Source organism: Equus caballus, chromosome 22 (genome assembly GCF_041296265.1).
Source record: "Equus caballus isolate H_3958 breed thoroughbred chromosome 22, TB-T2T, whole genome shotgun sequence".
In the NCBI taxonomy this organism is placed as follows: Eukaryota; Metazoa; Chordata; class Mammalia; order Perissodactyla; family Equidae; genus Equus; species Equus caballus.
Genome location: NC_091705.1, coordinates 39,767,611 through 39,785,903, shown reverse-complemented (window position 1 = coordinate 39,785,903; position 18,293 = coordinate 39,767,611). Strand labels below are relative to the sequence as shown.

Here is an 18,293-nt window from a genome sequence, read left to right as displayed (position 1 = left end):
TTAGTGCTTTACCCCACCAGTCACAGCCACCATCACCAAGTGGTCAGCTGTCACAAATAACTGAGTCAAGACTCCCAGCGTCTTCTAAGTACGGCCCTCCGACCCTGCTGGAGAGCTCAGCTGCTAAACTCACTGGCACACACTCGTGAAGCTTCATTGCCCACAATTAAACCTTCCATCAATCTACAAGATGGAAAACGAAACGGTCACCTGTTGCCGCTAAGCGTTAATGCAAGCCCCTTAAGGCTCACATCCAGAACAGGGGCTAGCTTTTCTTTGTAAATATCTGCGACTTCTAGGATTTTTCCTTAAAATCAAATTTAATTCTTTTTTTTTTTTTTGAGGAAGATTAGCCTCGAGCCAACATCTGCTGCCAATCCTCCTCTTTTTGCTGAGGAAGACTGGCCCTGAGCTAACATCCGTGCCCATCTTCCTCTATTTTATATGTGGGACGCCTACCACAGCATGGCTTGCCAAACTGTGCCGTGTCTGCACCGGGGATTCGAACCGGTGAACCCTGGGCCACCAAAGTGGAACGTGCACACTTAACCGCTGCACCACCAGGCTGGCCCCTCAAATTTAATTCTTCACCCAGACTGGAGAAGTGGCAGCAGCAGCAGGAACTCAAGATACAAAGCGCTGGGGTCAGGTGTGGGGGTGAGAGGGATGTTCTTGCTCCACACGGTTGTTTCACAGACGCTGGAACCGGGATGAGGATCAGGGACCAGAGGCCACGCCATCCGTCCCCATCGATGAGGCGAAGACCTCTAAGATCTGATGTCGAATTTTTACTCAGGATTTTCAATCTGTTTTTAAACTGGGGTTTGGAACCAGAAGGATCAGCCCCGACACCGGCTGGCAGAAGAGCGAGCACAGAGACCCACTCAGCCAGTGACAGGGGGACAAGCTGGGGTTCGAAATGGTTCAGGAAGATGGTCTGATGTATGTCAGGCCTTCCACAGTGTTCAGCACAAACTGAGTTCCATCCACACAGGCAACAGCATGTGGGGTGGCGATAAAAGTACAAGTGAGTTCGAATTTCAGAAGATAAAACTGTCCCATTACAAACTATTTTTGCCTTGTTTCAGATAATCTTGAACAATGTAAGCGGTGACTCTGAATGGCATCGCACACAACCTCTCACCCCATCAGAACTGACCTCATTATAAACGCTACCTTCCAGGCCACAGCCATATGCTCACACACAGTTGCAGCAAACGTACATACAATTTGCTGTTTATCTTTTAAAAGTTAAAAGTTAAAAAAGCCAGGGACTTGTTATAACTCAGTAATTTTCTCCCGACCCATTTTACATAATGGGTGCTTGGTAAATATTTGTTGGGTGACTTTCCATATATTTGCAAACAAGAAAATAGCCTTTATACAAGTCTATCTTTATTTGTAAAAAATAAAATACAACTAAAGCTAATTTGATTTTTAAAATCAAAGTTCATTTAGTGATAATGTACATTTTATAATAAAATTGTAGTAAAATACTGACATTTGATAGTTTAAACAAAGTATCATTCATGTAAAAATCATGTTGTCGCATGTAAAATTTAATTAGAAAATTCATAGTTCACAAAAGTACATATATTTTGTTGATAGCTCATGAGAACATTATCATAAATTTACTTAAGATACAGAACAAAATTCACAGTTAGGCCTGACATTGAGTACTATAAAATCTTATGCTGAACCCACTGATACTGTTGTTAATAAGGAACACTTGAAATAACTGATTCAGACTACCAAGGAATTGACATTTTATTGTATAACCAAGATCTATTGGTTTTACAATACGTCTAGTAATCAATCATTTTAGCAATAATTTAAAGGAGAGATCTAGTTGAAAACACCGTTGACATATACCCTTAGCAGGATAATTAAAACAAAACGCACTAGCAGCTCTGATTTCCATTTTCATGAATACATACAAGACAGATCTGTATTTTACAGTTAAAATTTGTACAAAAAGTCAAGCCCTGAAGTGTTTCCCCTCCCCAAAAGTTCTGATGTTAAAACTTTGTTAAAAAAAAAAAAGAGAGAGAGAGAGAGGTAGTGTGTGAAAGTATTTTTACTTAAAATGTTGAACCCCTGCACCGCTTATAATATAAATGAGATTAAACCTTCTACAGAGTAACATTATTTTGCCATTCAAGAGTCAAATTTATAAAACTCACAGAATGTTAAAGCTGGAATGCTGTTAAAAGACAGTGGTATATCCGTGGGAGAACTTCGGTGAATTCAACAAAAAGTACCATGTATTCCAGAATGTGCGGTTAAGAGTTTAGCGATAATATGTTTAGCGGTAACGTGAACAAAATACATGTAAGTGTTCTGAGTCAAGCGATCTGCACTTAGTCCACTTGACTGCTTCATATATTTTTACCATAGAGAGAAAATATCCTTCAAAACGGAGTCATTTGATTCTTCATTGTTTTAACAGCATACAATTGTTATAAAAGTACCCATCCTAGCCCCACCATAAACTTCATCAATAAATAACCGAGAGAAATACCCATAAGCCAGTGGGAACTTAGGTACTCCATACTCTCCTTAGTTCTATATACAAGCATCCTGCCGTGCTTGTGCACGTCGTACAATGAAGCCAGGCAAGGAGTGAAAGCAGCCTCACTCTCAACTCGTTCTAAGTGGATGCACTGGAAAGTAATAAATAGCCTCTTCAAATTAATAGCGATAAACTCTACCTGTCCAAGGTGAATACTTAGTATTTTTCATAAAGTGTAGACAGTGTTCCTAGAAATCTCACTAAGGAAAACCCAAATTTTTCATATAAAAAGTGCACAAGTTTGTCCTGTGTGTCAAAGTCTCTTAATTTGGGTGCATTTTTTGTCCAAAATGATTCGCGCTACTCGAATACATTAAAAAGACTATGAACGCACACCAACAAAATGCACACACCGACAACAAAAGGAAGGATTTCCACTGAGAGTGGGAACGAGGACAAGAAGAGGTTGGGGAGAGTCTCCCACGTGACCAGAGTCGATGGAACTGCCGTCCACAACATCAGTTACACGCACGTGGAATGAGTGTGTAAATATGAAAGCTCTAAGAGGGACACACGCGAACTCCAACAACTGTTACAGAGTCTTAATCCAGGAACAGAGCTTCAACGCTTTATGACATAGGAAGCAACTCCTAGAACAGTCAACTGGTTTGATTTCTTAGAAATTAAAGAAAAAAGCATTTGAAAAAATTACTTAATTAGCAACAGAGGAACAACATTAAGGAATCAGAACAAAATACAGGGAACATAGGAGCTGAGGTCCCCAAGGTACCAAAAGATAGAGTCAGACTTCTTCACATTAGAATTTTAAAAAGTACAGTTAAAGGAAAAACTAACTGGGCCCTGCACAGCAGGTTAAACACGCAACCACTTCAGACAGAAAGGACCGGCCCTCTCTCGCGGTTCTGAGAGCGTGCTCGACACCCAGGCCTCCGCAGACGCAGAGCAAAGCACATCCCTTCATCAGCCAAGGCCCCTTTGTTTAGACTTAAATTCACCTCTGACCCACCAAAGTTTATATTAACAATTACCAAATACATTTTAATAACATTTTAAGCTTGCAATATTATTTTTCTCATGCCTATTCCAGGTTACTGGTTCAGAGGTATATATGCTTTAGCCAAATTTACAAGTCCCCACAGCATCCTCACTCGGAAAACATCCGAACAACCGTTTCATAGTGTTATAATTGTTCCATCTTCTTCTAGGAGCTTCTGATCTGGAGCACGAGTTTCAAATTCTGTACTTGGGCCACTTGCTACAGGTGCTAAGCTTACTTCGTTAGAAGGAAGGAAACCATTCTGTCCAGACTCAAAATTGAGTTCTATTTGTGTTAATGATTCCAGGCTCTCGGTATTGGGAACAGCTCTGGGAATCTGCTGTGGCACCCCGTTATCTTCAATGACGATGTCCTCGTCATCGCTGTCTTCCTCCTCTGGCTCCAGGCTTGGTTCCATCTGCTGTGGGCAGCCGAGAAGGCTGTTATCGGTAGACTGGCCCGAGCTGCCGGAAGTCCGACTGTTCCTCACAACGTTATTCCTCTGGTTCGCCGGTCTCACTGTGATGATGAGGTTGCGGCTGTTTGCAATCATCATGTCTGTTACTTGATCCAGACTCTTTCCGGAAACTTCTATGCCATTAACTTCCAAAACCTCATCATTAACAGCTAACAGTCCTGTGCTCTGAGCCAGACCTCCTGGGACGAGTCTGGATATAAAGATCCCTGGGACCTTCTCTAAGCCGTGTGGTGTCACCCTGACACTGGAGCCGTCCCGGATATAGAATCCGAGGGGCTTCTCAGTGCCGTATTTGTATAGACGGACCCTGCGATGCGTTTCTGGGAGAATGTCCACGTCTATGATAGAAGACACAGGCCTGAAGTCTTGAGGCAGACTAATGACTATATGTGGCTTTTTCCTATGGTTGTCAGGACGCAATACATTGGTTAAAACATTCTTCTTCTTTATTAGTGTGTCTGTACCAAAGGCACTGTAGTCTGCTTCTTCTGTTTAAAAATAAAATAAAATAATTATGGAAATGCTGTGAAAACACCCATTTATCTACAGCTGAGTCTGTACTGAAAGGATAACAAATGTATTTGGTACATAAACAAACTAGTTAAATATGAGCTTATTCTAACCAGATCAAAGTGTAGCGCAGCACTAAGATTCGCTATAGGACAAAGCAGCAGGCGGCCCTGTCAAGGACACGTCATAAAACCAGCAAACGCTGAAGTCAAACCTGATAAAGCTCAATGACGACTAACATTAAGTGCGGCAAGCGAAAGCCTGCTAAGTCTGACAAACAGATTCCTAAACATCATTTTAAACAAGTTACTTAAAATGTATTTTTCCGTCATTTGTTTAAAAAAACGCTCCAATTTGCCTGTTTATCATATTCAACTCAGCGACATGAAAAGGACACTTTTGATTGACAAGTAAATCAAGAGAACAAATGATGTAACTAAACGAAGTAGATAATATCCATTAAATGATAATGTAATTAAATGAATGCATATCAAACAGGACTTTGGGTCTTCTGCAAATAAACACTCTGTTTTCCAGGGGAGTTCTTTTTTTTTTTTTTTGAACTTTTTTCTTTTTTGAACATTTTTTTTGAGGAAGCCTGGCCCTGAGCTAACATCTGTGCCCATCTTCCTCTACTTTATACGTGGGAGGCCACCACAGCATGGTGTGCTAAGCGGTGTCATGTCCACACCCAGGATCCGAACCGGCGAACCCCGGGCTGCCAAAGAGGAACGTGGCGCACTTAACCGCTGCTGCCACCAGGACAGCCCTACCGGGGGAGTTCTTAATCTTTCACTTTCCCACTTTGAAAGAGGCTGATGTGTAAGACTCTTAACTTTTTTCTTCACTGTGTGAAAACCATCAAGTGCAATGACATCTTGTCTCAGTGGTGGTGACAGACAACACGGGGTGGTAAGGACTCTGGCAAACGGGAGCTCCTGCCCCACTTAAGGGCACAGCTCCTCCTCTTCCAGGCAGTCGCCCTTCATGGACTGTAGGAATTTGTGCGGCCAGATCCAATCTGCCAGAGAGTCTTATTTTTTAGGTAAAAATCTCCCCATTTTTAAATGCTGACACCTAATTAAACAAAAACCTGTGTGAGCCAAATAACATCTGGGGGTTGAATTCATTCTTCAAACCAGCAATTTGTAATCTCTGATGTAAACCAAGGGCAAACAGGGCACCTAAAACCAGATATTCTTCAATCCCAGCGCGCAGGGAAGACAGTCTACAAATAAAACATCTCATCCGGGAAGAAGCGGAAACGAAATCAACAGCAGGCACAAAGGTTTAAATCACGATGAAAAAATAACTGGAATGGCAATAAACTAAAAAGCCAGAAGCTTCAAGGATAAAGAAATATTTACTAAGAATAAAAGAGGTAAAAGCCCCTCCTTCTTCAAAAAAAAACTAGTCCAGAACCCTAGCGTCAGCGGCTCCTGCAGCTGACGGTGGCGTCGCGGCTCCCATTCCCCCACCCCGACCGGCACTCTCCCCGCTGTGAGTGTATCATCATCCTCACTGCACACACCAGGAGGTTAAGGGTACAAAGAAAGTGACACAGAAAAGACTGGACCCAGGCTTTCTCCCTAGGCCAATACCTTACACACTCACATCGTGACTCTTAAGTGTCGACTCGTGTCAGAGAACGGAGACCTTCAGGATTCTTTTCTCATGCTGCTTGGACAGTCTTCAAAAGCTAGTTTCAGAGAAGTGTACAAGACTGGGGTAGCTTATTTTGGGGGATTGTTTCCCCCTGGGGATAATTTTCTCTTCATTTATGTGTTCTTACAGAGTCAGGAACTTACCATTTGGCTTTGGAAATAAAGCTATTGAAACAAGAATCTTTTTGGCAAAATCTGGCCAAAAATCTATCAACAACAGTATTCTACTGAATGTGTTTTCTCAAAATTATATATTTTCATTTTAAAACAATCAATTAAGAAAGCCCACATAATATTTATAAGGGAAATTCCAGATCATACAAACGGAGAACAAAATCCAGTTGCCTACATACATACTCATGGGAAACCTGACCAAAAACCCCCAAATCTGCATAATTTGGCACCGCATCCAGACTCTGTGTGAATGCTCTCTCCTCAATTCTCTAAAGCAATATGCCCCAGCACAAAGGCACCTTTGTTCTCCCATCTGGCTAATCAGTTTCCAGCCACTGGGAAAAGAAATATGTTGGCGGAAGGCCAGGTGCAGGGTGTTAGGGCAAAGGGTAAAGGTGACGGTCCAGCGGGAACGGCAGGTGACTTTCTACCTGAGTCTGTGCTCAGAGCACTAAACTCAGAAGGAGACGCAAAGCTGTGAAACTTGGTTCACAGCAACGTTCCACTTTATAAACCCAGGCTTAAGCGACAGTACATGATACAGGCTCATCCAGCAAGACCTCACTTATGCCCAGCCTGTCCCTCAGCCAACAATCTGGGCTACCTAAACGGACAAGGATCCACCCGGAACGGCCCTGAGTAGCCACAGTAGACATCTCCCTTCCTTACACAGAAAGCCCCCGTGCTTTACTCACCAAGGGGCCCTGCAGGCCCTGGCCCTGGCCCTCTTACTCTTTAAACATGAGTTCTGAAAAGCCTGGCTCTCTCACTCCTTAGCTCACACAGAGCCCTAACTCACAGATTCCCAGTAGGGGGCAAGGGTCCACCAGGGAGTGGCAGGCGCAGATACAAGAAACAAAAGCCTACAGTGAATAAGGACCAAATCTGGAAGAAAAAAACCAGCCTTTATATCAAGCCCATTAGCAGCCCTGTACGCTAACAAAACAGCAACAGCTCATGGTGGAGTCATCGAGAAAGCTCAAGATACAAACCATCTGAAGTTGAGCAGGAAGACAGGGAAGAACGAAATAATTTTTGAAGCTGTTCTAATGCAGGGGTTGACGACCCTTTTGCATCAAGAGTTGTAGAGTAAAACTTCACGTACTGCGGGTCACACGGTCTCTGCTGCAAACGCTGCCACGGGCAACAACGCACCGGGCATGGGGGTTCCAAGAAAACCTGTTTACGCAAACACCAGCAAGCCTTAGTTTGCCAACCCTTGTTCTAATCCAAAATGATTAAAGGAAATAGATCTGGCAACTTTAAAAGGATTAAACATCACTTCAAGTATTATTCAAATTTTGCAGAATCTCCACTTCCTAACATAAGAAAAATCAATCCCTAAATCCCTAAATATTTAAGGAGCATCTACGATGGGGCCAGGCCTGGAGCTCTGTGCTGCAGCCAGCGAACAAAGCAGGTGAAGGTGCTCGCTGTCATGGTGCTTACGGCCTAAAAAAAGGAGACGGCAACGAACACAATTTCAAACAATTCAATCACCACAAAGGTGCCAAGAGCTGTGAGGTACCCAGTGCTGCCTGCAGGGCGAGGCAAGGCTTCTCTAGGAAAGTGAGGTTTACGCTGAGACTGAAAAGAAGCCAGCAGCTAATCAGGTAGAAGGGAGGGAAGAACATTCCAGACACAGGATCCAGGAGATACAGAGAGATGGGGTAGACAGAGGAGCTCACTAAGGTGAAAACGAAGGGAGGGGGAGGAGTCAAGAGCCAAGTCAGAGGAGCAGCCAGGGGCAGGCAGACACACAGGGCCTCCTGGGGAGTGTCGAGGATTATGGACTTCAGCCTAAGGGCAAGGGGAAGAAAACCAAGGATTTTGGTTTTTCTATACAGCTCACTCTGGCTGCAGCTGGAGAAAGGCCCTGAGGGGCAAGACAGGAGGGTACCCAGTCATTTAGGATGGCACCTGGCCTGGAGCAGAGGCCGTGGAGATGATAAAGGAAACAAATTTGGAAAATAATTAGAACATAGTTTTAATAGGCTTGGTGACTAAAAATAGGTATGTGTCAAAGGTGACACCCAGGTTTCTGTCATGATCAACCAGCGTCATGTTCTGAGATGTTTCGCCACAATTTCTTCTTTTCATTAATTTTTTATTTCTGGGCCATACCTTTTGTTAAATTACTTTTTACAATTAACTATTTTTTTGCCTTTTTTTTTTTTGAGGAAGATTAGCCCTGAGCTAACATCTGTTGCCAATCCTCCTCTTTTTTGCTGAGGAAGACTGGCCCTGAGCTAACATCCGTGCCCATCTTCCTCTACTTTATATGTTGGACACCTACCACAGCATGGCTTGACAAGCGGTGCCATGTCTGCACCCGGGATCCGAACCAGTGAACCCTGGGCCACTGAAGGGGAACATGTGTACTTAACCGCTGCGCCCCCGGGCTGGCCCCAACAATTTACTATAAAAACGTATATCCCTTAGACATTAAACCCTGATTCATTAAAATATAACCTTAAAATACATCTGCAAATAAGCCCACTGCACAGTAAAGTTCTGAGATGGCGCGGGTGCCTGTCCCATCACAGGCGTCTGGGCCACAGGGCCACGTCCTAAGTGAGACGATGTTTAAGGCAAGGCCCTTCTTGTGTTTCTAGCAAACTCTTTTGAATACATCTGAGATGTAAACGTATTTGTTTGATGTCATACAAAAAGAGGGGGCGATATAGCAAGAAGCTGCGGTGTAGACATTCGGATCAGATCTGGCAAGCAGCCTGTGCACATCAGCGGACCCCAGACTCGGCTGATCCTCACGGCCGGCTGGGGAGCTTTTAAAAAGTACACATTTCCCTGGCTCTATTCCAAAGCTGCTGAAAGGACCTGAGTATTTTTTAAAGGTACAACCTTTAAATGTTTTCTGAAATTGTCTACTGCAAATAACCTAACAACAAGAGGAGGAAAGCGCTCCTCTGGCCTTCTCGTCTCCTTCCCCAAACAGATGAGGATCCTCTGGACTCCAGGAGGGGGCGGGGCTGGCACAAAACCTGGGAATCCTCTTTGTGAAAATAACTTTTAAGATATCAGGTTTTCTGTTTTGTTTTCACTTCCATGATAACAGTCCTAGAAATAGAGTGTATGGTTTTCCTTCTAACAATAAATTATTATAAAACACAAAACTTTTCAAGACAGGCAACACTATCTTTGAGTTCAGGCTATAAAGAAGTTTATGCATTCAATTGTGAGCTTTCACTTCAAACAAACTTTATTTAGTAGAGCGTATCAGATTTTAAAAGATCACATAGTTTTAAAATTTAAAATGGGGGGCCGGCCCCGTGGCTGAGTGGTTCCAAGTCCAGTGCACTCTGCTTCAGGGCCTGGGTTCGTGGGTTCGGATCCCAGGCACAGACCTACACCACTTGTCAGCAATGCTGTGGCGGCAACCCACATACAAAATAGAAGAGGACTGGGACAGATGTCGGCTCACGGCTAATGTTCCTCAGCAAAAAAAAAAATAAGAGAATTAAAATGGTCTGGAAATCTGTTTTTAAAAAATCAACTGGTACCATATCTAGTGTAACAGCTGCCCTGTTGATTCCTAAATTGGAATCAACAAGCCAAGAAAACGGAGTATGTGTTGCAATGAACCAGTAAAATGTAGCTATATTTAATGTCATGCTTTATATTAGTTTCCTGAATTTAATGTCCATTAAAGTTTACATAAAATCAACTTTATACTTAAGCATCGATTGAGTTTTGTGTAGAAGAAAAAAGTATCACCATGAAGCACAGGGCAGTGTCTGTAAGACAGACAACAAACAAGTGAGCTTGTACTTAACTAAGGTAATTCCAGGTCCTCAGAGGGCAATGTGGTAACGGTGGGTGCAGGGGCTCGCCTGGGGGTCAGAAGAGGCCCGGGGGGAAGTTCCAGGAGCTGAGGTCCGAGGGAGGAGGAGGAGGAGGCAGCCGGAGGCAGCCGTGGCAGGAGCTGGGGGAAGCGCGCTTAACAGAAGCAGCAGCAAGTGCAACAGCCCGGAGAGGGCAGCGGGCCTCCCAGGCCTGAGCGACAGAAAGACGCTGTGCAGCGGCCGTGCCGTGGGAGCAGAGGAGGAGGCTGTGAAGTCCAGCCAGGAAGGGTCCTATTCTGGGTGTGATGGGAAGCCGGTGGAGGGCTTTAAGCAGGAACAAACTGACCAAAACTTTCTTTCATTTTTTGCTTAAGTCCCATTTGTATTAAATTTATATTTTTAAAAACAAAAATTTTCTGTTGAATGGACTGCCTATTTTTTTTTTTTTGTGAGGAAGATTGCTGCTGAGCTCAAATCTACAGCAATCTTCCTCTACTTTACGTGGGATGCTGCCACAGCGTGGCCTCATGAGCGGCGTGTAGGTCCACGTCCAGGATCTGAACCTGCAAACCCCAGACCACTGAAGCAGAGCGCATGAACTTAACCCCTGCGCCACCAGGCCGGCCTCAAATGGATTGCCTATTTCTAAACCAAATTTCAAGGATTATTAATCGTACTGGAGGTTTACCTCGATGACATGGAGAACTTCTGTTCACGCATAAACACATTTCAAAAGGAACGAGCAGGAGACAACCATCCCCAGAAGACGCTAGGATTAACCCCACAACCACTTGGGCATTACAATTCCAGTAACAAAAACTTGCCACAGTATAATGCAACCCCTGGAACCTTTCTAACAAAGAGGATAACCCAACAAAACTTTGCCAGACAGTCATTCTCCATTTGAAAGCACATTGCAAACAGCAACTAAATTTTCCTTGAGGAAGATTAGCCCTGAGTTAACTGCTGCCAATCCTCCTCTTTTTGCTGAAGAAGACTGGCCCTAAGCTGACATCCGTGCCCATCTTCCTCTACTTTATATGTGGGACGCCTGCCAAGCAGTGCCATGTCCACACTTGGGATCTGAACCAGTGAACCCCGGGCTGCCAAAGCGGAACCGCTGCGCCACCAGGTCAGCCCCTAAATTTTTAATGAAAATTACAACTGCTAACAACAAAGGCCGACAATTATTTAAATCATTCTGCTGAAAATGACAAGCTCCACTCAAACGTTTTGTCCTTCTCTCCTCTACTGCCGCTCTCTCTTCTCCAACATTCTGTGCACAGCTTTCCAGGGGTCTGTCCCACAGTCTTCATCTCCGCTAGCCCTTCGATCTACTCCTGAAAGTTACAACTCTCATTTTCCTGCCTCTCTGACCAGCCTCTGGATTTCTACCCCGAGCTCCAGTCTCCCATTTCCAATTTCCTACATGGCACGGTTGAAAGGCACCTGCCAGATAAGCCTTTCTGTCCTAAAACCAAACCAATTTTCTTTCCAAGTCCATCCCTCTTTCAAATTCTGCTTATGACACCATCCCAGCCATCAGGCTCCAAGCCAGAAAGCCTTTCTCTGTCGATTCCTCTTCAGCTCTGCGCCATCCAGCAGGGGGGCCAGCAACTCTCAAGTTCACCCCAGCGTCTTCCAGCACTGCACTCCTCAGCCTCCTCCTCTCCACGGCCTTGCTCTCTCCTCTAAGAGTGCTGGTCACTCCAAAGCATCCTGACGGCCCAGGTACTCTTCCCAAAGTAATAGTCTAATTGTACCACCCTCCACTTACACGTCTATGAAATCCACCTCAGGAGTCTTGGGGGGGGAATTAATTTCTGTGTTTATAAGTATTTTGTAAATAGTCAACTGATATACATAAACATAAGCTACCCTTGGAGGTTTATTTTGCTGGCAGACTTTAGTTCCTCCAAACCCAGACAAGCAAAGATACACAATCAGTGGAATTTCAAAGCCCTGGGAGTGGTCCAATGCTTATCAGCTGGTTGGAAATAAAGTTTCACCTTCAAGGCTAATCCCCACCCTTTCTCTCAGACTGCTCCCTGGGGCGGTTTACAAACCCGGCAAGGCTCTCCTCATCCCGCCCAGAGCGCGCCTGCTACTCTCACCGGGGATCTCCAACCTCTTCACTTACCAAAGACAAAGGAGTAAATGGCACACACCATGCCCATCTGCAGACAGAGACACACGGACAGACACAGACACATGGACAGACAGAGACACACACACAGAGGAGGCCACAAAGTTTAAAAAAACGTTTTAGGACTCAAAACACATTTGAAAATGCTTGGCATGTAGAGTCGTTATTTCAAATGTTCTTTTGCAAGACTAATATCAGTGTTTACATTCCTCCAAAATAATCACTTGCTATCTGATTTTCTAGACAATCAACTAGTTGTATTTCTCTGAAAAATAGCCTAAAATAGAAAGGAAAGAAAACACTTGCTGGATGCCTACTACGTACTAGGACGTGGCACTTAGCTCATTTCATCTTTCCAGTAATCCTGTGAGACAACAAGTCCACTCTATAGATAAAGACACTGAGACCCAGGAAAGATGAATAACTTTCCCTTGGTTAAACAGTAAATACAGCACTCGGAAGTTGGCTGCCCCCAAAAAACTAGAAGGTTTCTCTGACTCCAAAGTCATACTCTTTAAACCACATCTTTCTGAATGGACAAAATTCCACTCAATGAAATGAAGATTCAATAAATTCCTAGATTCTATTAAAAAGAAACCTAAGAGAGTACAATTAAAGTAATTAAAAACACAAATTTCCTAAAATACACTCAGTGAGGTATAAAGATATTAATAAAACCAACACTATCACAAAGGTTTTAATCCACTTGTTAGGTAACACGGTAAGAAGTCACACAAAAATGTCTCTTCATTGAGTTTGTGGCATTCATTAAGTCTGCGTATTCCATCAATGAGGCAAATTATAAACTACTTCTGTTTCTAAAATAATTTTCCTAAACGGTGGTACTTACCCTTTTTTTGTATAAAAATCCTAAGCAGTGGATTGGCTGTTGAAACAGCTTTGTGATAATTATCGTCATTATTGATGGGCAGTAAGTCTCCATGGATGTCAGCATAGCCCACCAAAACGTCGACATTGGGTATCTTATGAACGTGTTGCAGCAATCCATAAAACTCCTCAAATTTTCCAGGTTTTGATCTTTCCAGTGAAAACCGACGGAATTCAGCTCCAAACTATAAATATAATAAACACATTAATTAAAAAAACAAAAGAAACAGGACCCAATTTTAAAATGCATGCCACAGAAAAATCAGCCAGCACAGTATTGTCCTGAATAAAGAAGACAGCTCCTGTGGCAGAATCTGTCGGCAGAGACCTCGTGCATCTGGAGACAGAGCAGCCCAAGAAAGGCTGGGGATGCGCCCTCCCCGGCAGCGTCTCTGCGGGACTTCCCTTCAGGAGACGCGGGCTCCCCTCACTCCCTGGGCTGCCCGCGCCTCCCTGGGGACGGTCCTGCAGAGTGACTCAGCGCAAACACCGTCTGGAGCCCGGATCCTGACAGCAGTACTGTCCTCACTCAGGCCACGGGGTACCACAGATGCACCCAAGACTTTGATTTGACAGTTAGCAGAAAGCATCTAAGTTTCCTCCCCCATAAAAGGAATTACGATTTCACAGGAAATGGCAAGAATTAACATCAACACATACAAAAAGAACTTTGAGCTTCTTGGCCTCAGGGTACGATACAAATGGAAGTACATCATATAAGACAGAGGTTTAGAGAGAAGCATCTTCCCTAGTTAGTGCAGAAAAAGCAGCTTTATTAACACATCAAATATATGCCCTCCAACCATCCAATTAACCCAAGAAGTGTTTATGTGCTGGCACGGTGCTGGGCCCCAGAGACAGAAAGCCTGGGGCCTGCACTAGGAGCGCGCCCAGCAGTGAGGGAAGAGAATTACTCCAGAGGCATGAGAGATCACAGAAACAGGGAGGGCGGGCGGTGCCTCCATCACGCCCAATACTTATCTTCACAGCCCGGGCTCTCAGGGCGGCCTCCCCACTCTAGAATCACATCTCTGCTCTCCAGATGCCAAATCACGAGAGCGGCTCTTACTGGACCCTGAGGACCGGCTTTGTCTGGTCCATAACCGACAGGATCTGTGAGTGACTATGGGGCTAGCGCAGCACTGCCTCAAATGTGGAAACCTCAGAGAGGTCCACCAGCCTTCCTCCGAAAGCGGCCCAGTCACGTCCGCTCGGGAGATGCTACATGACTAGAACTGCACTTTCAGGAATCACTGTGGAGCTCAGACACCAAGCCTCTGCTAAGTCCTACAGTTGATTTAAAAAAAAATTTTTAAACAAATGTCTGCCAAACGTGTTTGACCACTGAACTCATTTTCCCTCTAAATAACTATTATCAGCAAGAAATACCAACGTTCCACTAAGACAGCCTGAAACATCAGGCAGAGTCAGGATAATCTGAGCAGGTTACAAACGTGTCAGTCCGTCTTCCCAAGGACCCTCCGTGACACCTGGATCCACTGCTTTTGTGGCATCTAAGTTCCTCCGCCTGCCTACACCCACACTACTGTTAAATTAAAACTCACTAACACCACCTCTTACCTCTAACAAATAATTAAAACAGATTCTAAAACACATTCCTAAAACATAAACACTAACACTTGTCAAACTAGGGTGACTCAGATCTGAAGCTCTCAGAAAGTTTAGTCACGTTTCAAAGTAAATAAGAACTTGGGAACACCCTTGCTATCAGAGTTAGTCTATGATGTTATCAAAAGTCATAGTTTCTCCTCCATTTTCCTTATTCTGGTGTCACAACATGGGGCTCCGAGTGCTTTCTGATTCATCCCAGGGTTTATCACCTCCCCGGATACAGGAATGGGAGTAACATCTCATAACTGAACATTTTAGGGCTTCAATGTTTTTGTTAAAGCTTCTGGATGAAAAATCTTTGCTCAGCATTTTTTTCTCTTGCTTAAATGTTATGATAAAAACAATGGAAAACTATATGGCTTCACTGTAGATGAGCCCTTTTGCAAATGTTAGCAGAAAAAAAAAAAGAGAAATTGTTATGCTTCTTGCAGCAAAAAATACGAAGATAGAGACAAAATTGAGACCCAGTCAACAACTCTTCACTACGTAAACCATTTATGACTTTTTTTTAGCCTGGTCTAGTTTGCCCTGGCCACCCAGAACGAGTACGGACACCCTTCTCCCAGGATCTGCTGGTACACTGGAGAAATGCAAACTTAATTTTAATATCCTGTTTGCCCATGAAAAATAATTAGGAAATGTACAGCTCAAAGACTGTTCCAAGGTTATTAAAGGACACCACCTTGATTATAAGAACTTTCCTGACTCAGGAGAAACAAGAAGATAAATCAGTTACCAAAGAAAAGTCACATGGTAGCTGGTATCACAATGTAACTACAGTTATATTTGCATTATCCATCACTTTGATTATTTGCACCATTTCCCCTTCCACGGGCAAAGATGATAAAGTTTTCTATGCAGAAGAAAAAGAGGTCCTGAAATGTGGATCTGCATGTCACCTAGTTGTGGTTACAATCTCTTAGCCATCAGTTTTGTAAAAAGTTTGCCATATCATTAAAGCAGTGAAAAGGGAAATATTGTTTCAAACATCTGACCAAGTATTTCAAATGGTTAAGATGACAAGTGTTTCATTTAACCCATTAAAAATAAATGTATCAACAGTATACGTTAAAACACAAGCGTCACAGACACACTAGAAACAGTACCTATACTGTGACTATTTATCAACAGTTAGAACAAGTGAGACCACACTTCAATTGGCGCAGGCTCTCAGAATGCCTTGATTCTCTTTAAGAGACATGGATCACTAAGAGAGCAGTACGAGAGGTCAAACATACAACATGCAGTTCAGACAAAGTATGGGAAATATTCACAAATCAGATGACAGAAGAGAAAGGTGGAAAGCCAGAAATTCCAGTCCCGATGCGCTCAAGGTTTCCTAGTCCGAGAGACAAATTACTATTTGCTTGTCTTTATCAGTGCGCCTAAGATCCCTACTCATGTTTTCTTATGATAAAAAAATTAAAAATGTAACTCCCAAGATTGGGACCACAAACTGAATTTTAAGATTACACAATATCACAAGCGTTTTTCTTTTTTTAACCTCAACTCCCACAAACCCAAACTAAATTTATAACAGAAAAGCCATCAGCAGGTTCAACGACTGGGCATGGAAACACCAACGCCACCATACTGCTAGAGAAGCTCTCTATATTTTGAGTCATCTTCTCTCTTAGTTCAACCAAGTCACTTCAATTTGCTGTGACAGTTCCATGGAGGCCACAGGGAAGAGCACATTCCTTAAACTGCTATAATTACACTTCCATTCTCATTAAACACACGGGGTTCTGAAACTAGTGCCTATCCTGACACGAGTTAAGTTGCAAATGACACCGTAAAATGTTAAAAATGAATGTGTTCTTGATGGAATGATGTCAGTTACAGCAACTTACAGAACTTTGCTTATCAACTCTAGATAATAAAAACCATTCTACCAGAGGCTCCAGGATCACCCGAAATCACTGCTTGATTTTGCGTCCTGTCTAAGTACACGTTCAACGATGTTTCCTTTTTTGAAGTTGATACACTTTTACTTTTCTTCCACTCTTTTACATGTTTTGGTCTTCCCTACTCCCTTTTACATGTTCTCAGGGCCCAGCCGGTGTCCTCTCTTTTGTATTCTATAAGCCTAAAAGTTACTCTTTTTTACAAAAAGGCTCTAAGATTTCATCATAAAAGCAGAGCTTGGCAAAGTCGTAACATTTCTGAGCCTCTGTCTTCTCCGGGAAACAGACTAAGTTATCCTAAGCTCCTTCTGGCTCTTCAATTCAAGAAAAGCTTGCTGAAAATGTTCCCGTGGCCGCCGATCACCTTCAAATTCCACTTCAAAACCCCCTTTGGGAAGTGTTCCCTAATTAATCCGCATAGATTACCCTCCTGCTCAGGGACTCCTGCAATTTAGGAATTCAGTAGATACCGACGTAATTATCAGCAGATTGGCATACCGCTGGTCAAGAGCGAAAACACTTGATGTGAAAAGGTAGCACGATGGAATGAAAAGAGCACCACTCTCCGACTGTAAAGTGCTACTCAAACGAAAGGTGATCGTGTTAATTTTATAGACTAAACGCATACCACAGTGAGCGCTAGAAAAATCCCGAGCAGGAAGCAAAGCTAACTTTAAAAGGGCCCTTGGGCGCCCTGGGCTCTCCTTCACCCCTCGACGCAGTCTTGAACCACAGAAAGGGGTAACATTTTGCGACCGAAGCCCTTTTACTCAGAGGCCAGGAGGGAGAATCCCCCCCCAAACCCTTCGCACCACGGGGCGCTCAAACGCCCCCCATCCTTGGGCGGGAACGCGATGAAGCGCTCCAGGTCTTCCCACCTGGGCCAGGAGGAGACGCAAGCCCCCCGCCCCCAGCGCCCTTCTCCGCAAGCTTATCACCCACCATCCCCCGCCTCCAAATCCCACCACCGCCCGCACCGCGCCGGACCCCCGGGCAGCTCCCCGGCCGCCCCGGCCGCCCCAGGCCCCGGCCCCTGCAGGCCCCATCGCGCCGCCCCGCCCCGGCCGCGCGGGCCCGCGCACCTTGCTCTTCACCTCCATGGTGCCCAGGCAGCCGCTACCCGCCCCGTGCCGGTGGCCGCGGTTCATGCTGAGGCCGGGCCGCCCCTCGGGAGTGGGGAGCGAGCGCGCGGCCGGCGGGCTGGGGACCGGCACCTGCGGACGGGCGGCCGCGCTCGGCCTCCGCGCACAGCTCCGCTCGGCTGGCTCCTCGCGCGGCGGGACCGAGGTCGCACTGGAGGCGCGGCGGGCGGGGACGCGGTTCCCTCCCCGGGGCCTCGGCGGCGGCCGCGACGGCGCAGGAGGAGGCGGAGGAGGGGGCGGAGCGGAGGGGACGGATCTGCAGCCTCTCTCTCGACCGCCTCCCCCTCGAGCCCGCGCGCGCGCGCACCCGAGCCGGCCGGCAGCCGCGGCGCGTGCGCGCGCTCACCTGCGGCCGCCGCGGAAGCCTGGGCGGCTCGCGC

General features: G+C 44.9%; 1 protein-coding gene across 1 annotated transcript; it reads right to left on the bottom strand.

The window, feature by feature from the left end:
* Positions 1 to 1,373: 1,373 nt before the first annotated feature.
* PARD6B (par-6 family cell polarity regulator beta) lies at positions 1,374 to 18,289 on the bottom strand. The gene is made up of 3 exons (XM_023626745.2): positions 17,854 to 18,289; positions 13,195 to 13,417; positions 1,374 to 4,535 (listed from the first exon to the last, which is right to left on the bottom strand). Exons 1-3 carry the CDS (start codon positions 17,917 to 17,919, stop codon positions 3,706 to 3,708), a joined length of 1,119 nt encoding a protein of 372 aa, XP_023482513.1. The 5' UTR covers positions 17,920 to 18,289; the 3' UTR covers positions 1,374 to 3,705.
* Positions 18,290 to 18,293: the final 4 nt, after the last annotated feature.